This window comes from Papaver somniferum, chromosome 4, assembly GCF_003573695.1.
Source record: "Papaver somniferum cultivar HN1 chromosome 4, ASM357369v1, whole genome shotgun sequence".
Lineage (NCBI taxonomy): Eukaryota > Viridiplantae > Streptophyta > Magnoliopsida > Ranunculales > Papaveraceae > Papaver > Papaver somniferum.
Genome location: NC_039361.1, coordinates 31578950 through 31585784, shown reverse-complemented (window position 1 = coordinate 31585784; position 6835 = coordinate 31578950). Strand labels below are relative to the sequence as shown.

Genomic DNA, 6835 nt, shown 5'->3' with positions numbered 1-6835 from the left:
CAATTTATTACTATCACTTACCAATTGTCATCGCTAGTCACAACTACAACATGACAAGCGACCAACTGCTAGAATAAAATAAAAGACTACATCTGAACCATGATACCCAGTCCCCACCATACTAAAGGAGCTACAGCAATGTCTTGTGATATTCTTTATGACAAGAAAAAGCTGACAAGTTTCAGTAAATTTCACACAACCAACTAAAAAACATGCAACTACAATCAAAGGAAATGAATAACAACAGGGAATAGTACTAGTAAAACAACAATTCAAAAGAGTCCAATTTCATAAAAGAACAAAAAAGGACAACGTTTTGTACAAAAATGTAACCATACCATTTCACCCTACTTTCCCCTTTCTGTAAATGACTTCCACTGAAGTCATTTTAAAAACTACTCCCAACAAAAAAAAAATGTAGACCAAAATATGAAAACTTAGCAGTGATTACCCATCCACATTCTATTCGCCCATACTGTAGAGAAAACAACCAACTTGCAACAAAATTTGGGATCTCACAGATTCTGTAGTTAATTTTGTTATGTTTGTATAATAATGTACGTAAGTTGGGATTAGAGGCTGTTCTTAGAAATTACTTCACCAAATCTTAGGAACCATTGAGCATCAGATGAATTGTTGTCACGTTTACCTTCTTGTTGTGGCTGCGATTGTTTGGTTTCTGCTGTAGCCACTAATTGAGTGTAACTGATTGGTTTTGGAGCAGCCAAAGATGACTTTGGTGGAGGAGCTGGAAGTAAAGAGACCAAGAGTCGTGCTACCTCATGCATGCTGGGTCTTTCTGAAGGAAGCCTCTTTGTGCAGAGCAATGCAAGTTGAAATGTCTTTCTGACAAGGTTCAAATCCATGCAAGTAACAGAAACTTCAGGATCAACTGCCTCCATCACTGTATTGTCATCGGCTTTGGATAATATCTGACAAAAAAATAGTAGCTTAAGTATTGATCCTGATCAATCAACAGAAGGATATCAAGGAACTTAAAAAGGTACAAGGAAGAAATGCCCAAAGATTACTAACCAGTTGATGCAAATTGAATTCATTATCAACAGCCTTCTTGCCAGTGAGTAGTTCCAAGAGAACAACACCAAAACTGTACACATCAGATTTCTCGGTGAGTCGAGAAGTCCGGGCATACTCAGGATCAATGTAACCTATTGTTCCCATCACATAAGTTGATGCATGGGTTTTTGAAGATGAGATGCATCTCGCAATACCAAAATCTGAGAGATGGGCTTCAAAGTTGTCATCAATGAGAATATTAGAAGACTTGATATCGCGGTGAATGATACGCCGATTGCAGTCGTGGTGAAGGTAAGCCAGTCCTTGAGCAGCTCCAACTGCTATTCTCAATCTTGCATCCCAATCAAGTTTTACTTTTTTGCCCGCTCCTGTTGCAAAATAAGTAATAAAGTAAGCTAATTACTGCTTAAGAAAATAATCAAATTACAAACTGACAAGCAAAAGAACTAAGTTGCGCAAGAGAAAAGGAAAGCAAACCAACCATGAAGAAGGTCCCAGAGGGAACCATTTTGCATGTAATCGTAGAAGAGCAAATTTCCATTGGGTGAAAGTGAATATCCATGTAGGCTCACAAGATTCCGGTGCTTGATGCTGCCAATTGTTTCAAGTTCTGTCTCAAACTCCCTCGTGTTGTGTGGATGTTGAGTATAGAGACGTTTGATGGCAATCGGCTTGGAGTTCTTCAGCACGCATTTATAAACTGTGCTCGATGCACCATAACCAACGATGTACTTCTCGCTGAAATTCTCAGTCATGCTCAAGATATCTTCATAGGAGTGTATTGCCATATCCATGTGAAGAATTACCATTTTTGGTGGACCTGAAAGAGTAGAATATTAATGACAAGTACACAGATGAAAAATGTAAACAGGAGAATACAAAAGGAAGTGGAGACATGCCTTCAAGTGTTTTATCACACCCCTTTAAAAACAGACTTTGTTGATTGGATCGATAAATTGCAACTATAACCATCAATAGTAGTGAGATACAGCCAAATATTATCAACAAAACTGCAGCTCTGGATACAAGCCCTGTAAATGAAAAGATAAAACTAACTTCAACAAAACGGTAGACGATTAAAGAATATAAACATTCAATACATTCTCAAAACTATCATGGTATACCTTTAGATCCTTCAACATAGGCTCCAAAACATGAACGCGACCAATTGCCACATAGCAAGGGATTGCCAGAAAAGCTAAAGACAAAGCAAACAAACTGTCAGCATTAAGCAACTTAAATCAAACAAAATCTCCTATTAATGGAATAAAGTACCATACCTTTCCGCTGGAAATCTTGAAAAGTTTTTGTTAAGAGGAACGAGTCCTGAAAGGTTATTGTTGGAGAGATCCCTTTATCCACACAAGAACTGAGTTAGAAGAGAACTTCAGATGATCCACAATGCACTAAACTGATAGCAAAATTACTTACAGGTTATTTAGACTGAAACAGTTGGTCAATTGTGATGGAATTTCCCCATAAAAACTGTTGTTAGTAAGAATCCTGCAGAACAACACTGAGAATTGAGACAAAACACCATAATCCAGAACACTTATTGTACAGCAATTCTAGTTTCCGCAAGACAAAAAAAATTAGTGTCTTACAAAGAGTTGATATTCTGCAACTGACCCAACTCTTCGGGTATCTTTCCACAGAGATTGTTGAATGACATGTCCCTATAAGATATTCAGACGTAACTCTAGGATCAGTTTTGACAAGGATGGAATGGATTAACAAAAAGAAAGTCATATGAGAAACACATTTGTTTGAATGCAACTTACAGAATTTGGATACTCCTGAGATTCCCAAACTCGGCTGGCATGGGACCATTGAGATGGTTCTTACTCAAATTCCTAGATACGAAAAATGCACAAGTTATTTTCCTGGACAAGTGCACAAGATAACTTCAGAGCAAGGCAGTTTTACTTACAAGGTAAGTAGATGCTCCAGATCACCAACGGAAGAGGGCACCCGTCCAGCAAAATTATTGCTTGAAAGATCACTGCAATCAGAAACTAATAAGTTAGCTTAGAGAATTTTCCTAGGAAAACCAAAAGTAATCTGGGCTCTTTAGACTTACAGTGTGTCAAGATTTATAATTCTCCCAAGCTCCAAAGGTATCTGTCCTTTAAAATGATTTGTAGAGAGATTTCTGCAGATTGCGCAAGACAGCTGTGAAAAACGAACAGGGAGCCAAAGGGCGATAATACGATACAGAGAAGAACGCTAAGATAGCTTTAAAATACTTACAGGTAAGTTAGACTTCCCAAATTCTTGAATCCAGAAGGGATGGAGCCATTTAATTTGTTGCCGTAAACATTACTGAAAACAGAAGATAACATGAATGAGAAACCTATATAGCAAAAATGGTAAAACACATTTGCCAAAACAATAAAACTCACAACTGATTCAGTGCTGTGCAAGAGCTGATATTTTCTGGGATAGGGCCTTCAAGAAAGTTGTTCCCAAGATTCCTGTGTTAAGAACAAACATATTTTAGAACTGTCTTATATAAGCACATCAAATCTAATCCCCGAATGAAACACAAAGTATACTCACAGTTCAAATAATTCTTCTAGCTTTCCAAGCTCTGCTGGAATTCCACCAACTAGGTGATTATCATTCAGCTGCCTGTTAATGCACCTAACTGGTTAGTGACACCTACATCAACGCTAAACTTGAATTCCTTACATACTGAAAGATAACACTTACAAGTAACTGAGTTTTGACATATTTCCCAACTCTGGAGGAATTGGTCCAGTGAGTTTATTACCATGTAGGTACCTACACAAAAAGAAAATCACCATTTATCAGACCAAATGCCATAAAAAGATACATACAACGACACACAACAACGAATGTAGTATAACTCACAGTTTTCCAGTGTAAGACAGGTTGCCAAGAATCGGAGGAATCGGTCCAACAAGTTCGTTCTCACTTAAATCACTGTAAGTATTCAAAGACACAATAATTTAGAATGTTGCCAGCAAAACAAGCACACATAAGCAAGTTCAGTTATGCTTTCAAAAGCAGGGGTAATGATACTTACAGCACAGCAAGGGCTTGCATCAGACCGAGCACCTCAGGAATCTTTCCAGTCAGCCGGTTACCTTGAAGCGACCTAGTGAATGAACACCCAATTAGCCAGGAAAATGAGAATTATCAGAATAGAACATTTGTGGGACCTCAACTTCAAAAAGATGTATCAAATAAAAAAGCCAAGTCAATGAAACAAGCAAGGAAAGAATGCATACAGGGTAGCCACTTGTAAAAAGCCAATATTGTAAGGAATTTCCCCTGTGATTTGATTGTAGGAAATATCCCTGAAAGCCATATTCAACAATGTGTCATTAACGGTAATATAGATGAAGAAAAGATTGAAAAAGTTGTAGAGGTAAAGGAACTTACAAGATTTCGAAACTTGTACAGTTTCCAATGTTTTCAGGGATTGTACCAGTTATATTGTTGCCTCTCACATCACTGTAATGGGTAGCGTTGAAGTCATGTATCAGATTCACTTACATAGTCAAAAGAAGAATAAGATTCACTACATAAAAAAAGCAGTTGATATACTTACAAGTACCAGAGACAGGTCAATTGACACATATCAGGAGATAGTGTACCAGTTAGAGAATTCCCTCTCAGGCCTCTGCAACAGATCAGACTCTCATGATGAGTACAGCACGAAGATATAACCAACTAACAATTAGCTATATCGAACAAGATTATTCTAAGGCGGGAATGTACTCACAAATACTGCAGCACCTCATTCCAATAGATTAACCTAGGAATGTCTCCGGTTAACTGGTTCTGGGCCAGATCCCTGATATAGAACCAAATCAGCAACTTGACAAAAAAAAAAAACTTGAGAAATTTGTAAATACAATTAGCACTTCAATAGGGTAAAGCTAAAGGGATTGTAAACATGGTGTATGCTATAATACTGCTTCTTAACCCATCAACCACACTGCTCTCAAAGTACTCAGGCTACCATTACTGAAACTTACAAAGTTTTCAGGATAGGGAGTTGTGACAGCGTCGAAGGAATAGGACCAGTTAACTGGTTGTTCTTCAATGATCTGCATTACAAACCCATGTAAACTTAGTAAAACTCAAAACAGATACTATTGATCAATGACCCATGCATAAGACTGAAAAGTGACATCACCAAATGACTTACAATAATTCGAGCTGCTTGAGCTTAGAAATGGAATACGGAATATCCCCATATAGAGCATTCGCAGATAAATCCCTACAAAATGTCAACCAACAACAGCACGTTAAACATTTAAGAAAATCAAACTTAAGATAAAAAATCACACATCCTATAAAGAATACAAGAGATAAGAGCTCGTACAAATACTGCAACCCTAAACAATTCCCTATCTCATCTGGAATTTGACCACTTAACCGATTGCCTTTCAAATCTCTGCCCAAAATAATAACACAAAATCAGCTATAATCAAAACACAGAAACACAACCAAAATCAAATAAAATTAAAGAAGAGAGAAGAAAAGAAATTTACATAGTCTGCAAGTTCTTCAAATCCCCAATAGCAGGTGAAAGTTCCCCGCCAAGATTTAGACTCGACAAATTCCTATTATCAAATAATAAACAAATGACACTTATGTTAGTATTCTAAACAATTTCAAGTACTAATACTAAAATAGACTAGAAATAACAAAACTAAAAGGACCAGAAAACAACAGACTTACAGTGAAACAACAGAGAGACTAGTATTATCACAGTAAACTCCCCTCCAAGAACAGTAATCTCCAATGTGCTCGTCATCCCAATCAAGCAGTTCATTAGCAAAATTACTCAGTGATGCTTTAATCGATTTTAACGCTTGTCCTGCACAAGAAAAAAACCTAATCAATCAGAAATCAAAACCCTAAGAAATCACTAGCAAAAAAATAATCATACAAAGAACTCGAAAACAAAAGAAAAGCATCTATCTCATGATCATGAACAACACCATTTCAAGCAGTACTGTTAATAGACCGATAACACAGAAAGTTTATCCGTTTTGTTGCAGAAAACTTTAAAAACAGTTACTAAAAATGGGAAAAATAAATAAAAATAACAGTGGGCTAATGTAGAAAAGAGAAACCAACCTTCAATAGAGAAGGACGAAGTCACAAATGGTAAGAAACTTGCAGTTACAGTAAAGAAGAGTACTACTAGAATCAACTTCTTAATGTGTATCTTCATCTCTACTAGTAAAAGTACTAGAATCAGCTTCAGAGGCTGAATGTAAAGAAAGCAAAATACTAAGAGAAAGAAGATGAAGAGTGAAAGAGAAAGAAAACAGAGTTGAAGTTGAAGAAGGGGAAATGCAGAAGTTAAGAGATGAAGAAGAGGAAGAAGTGTTGGTTTATTTCCATCACTCTATCAGTGTGTCTCTTCTCTCTGCTGCTGCTGCTGCTGCTGCTGCTGCCGCTGTTGATGCACAGTTTTTAGAGAGAAGGAGAGAGAGAGGGGAAGAGGAGCAGGCTTTTGGCGTGAACTGTAAGGAAAGAGAGAGAGTGTGTTGTAGTGTAAATAAGAGAGAGATGAAGACAAGGAGGATGAGAGATAAGAAGAAGAAGACGAGGGAGTAAACGGCGGTGAAGAGACGTTAGATAGAAAAGTTGAAGAACAAAGAAGAGACTAAACGGAGCCGTCAGCCGTACTTTTTACTGAGAAATTTGATAGCTATGGGTCTTTTGAACAAAGAAAGAAAGAAAATTCGGTTAGGTAGGTAGAAATCTATAAGTATGTAGATGCTTTAAGTAGGCAAAATCAAGATTAAGA

General features: G+C 37.1%; 1 protein-coding gene across 1 annotated transcript; it reads right to left on the bottom strand.

Moving 5' to 3' along the window:
- Positions 1-260: 260 nt before the first annotated feature.
- On the bottom strand, positions 261-6572 carry LOC113275073 (LRR receptor-like serine/threonine-protein kinase ERL1). Its single transcript, XM_026524510.1, has 27 exons — positions 6157-6572; positions 5755-5893; positions 5565-5636; positions 5396-5467; positions 5219-5290; positions 5046-5117; positions 4790-4861; positions 4616-4687; positions 4447-4518; positions 4293-4361; positions 4088-4159; positions 3913-3984; positions 3751-3822; positions 3598-3669; positions 3441-3512; positions 3289-3360; positions 3119-3190; positions 2969-3040; positions 2820-2891; positions 2643-2714; positions 2470-2541; positions 2319-2390; positions 2163-2236; positions 1938-2069; positions 1520-1858; positions 1036-1406; positions 261-932 (listed from the first exon to the last, which is right to left on the bottom strand). The coding sequence occupies exons 1-27, from the start codon at positions 6251-6253 to the stop codon at positions 573-575; spliced, it is 2949 nt and encodes a 982-aa protein (XP_026380295.1). The 5' UTR covers positions 6254-6572; the 3' UTR covers positions 261-572.
- Positions 6573-6835: the final 263 nt, after the last annotated feature.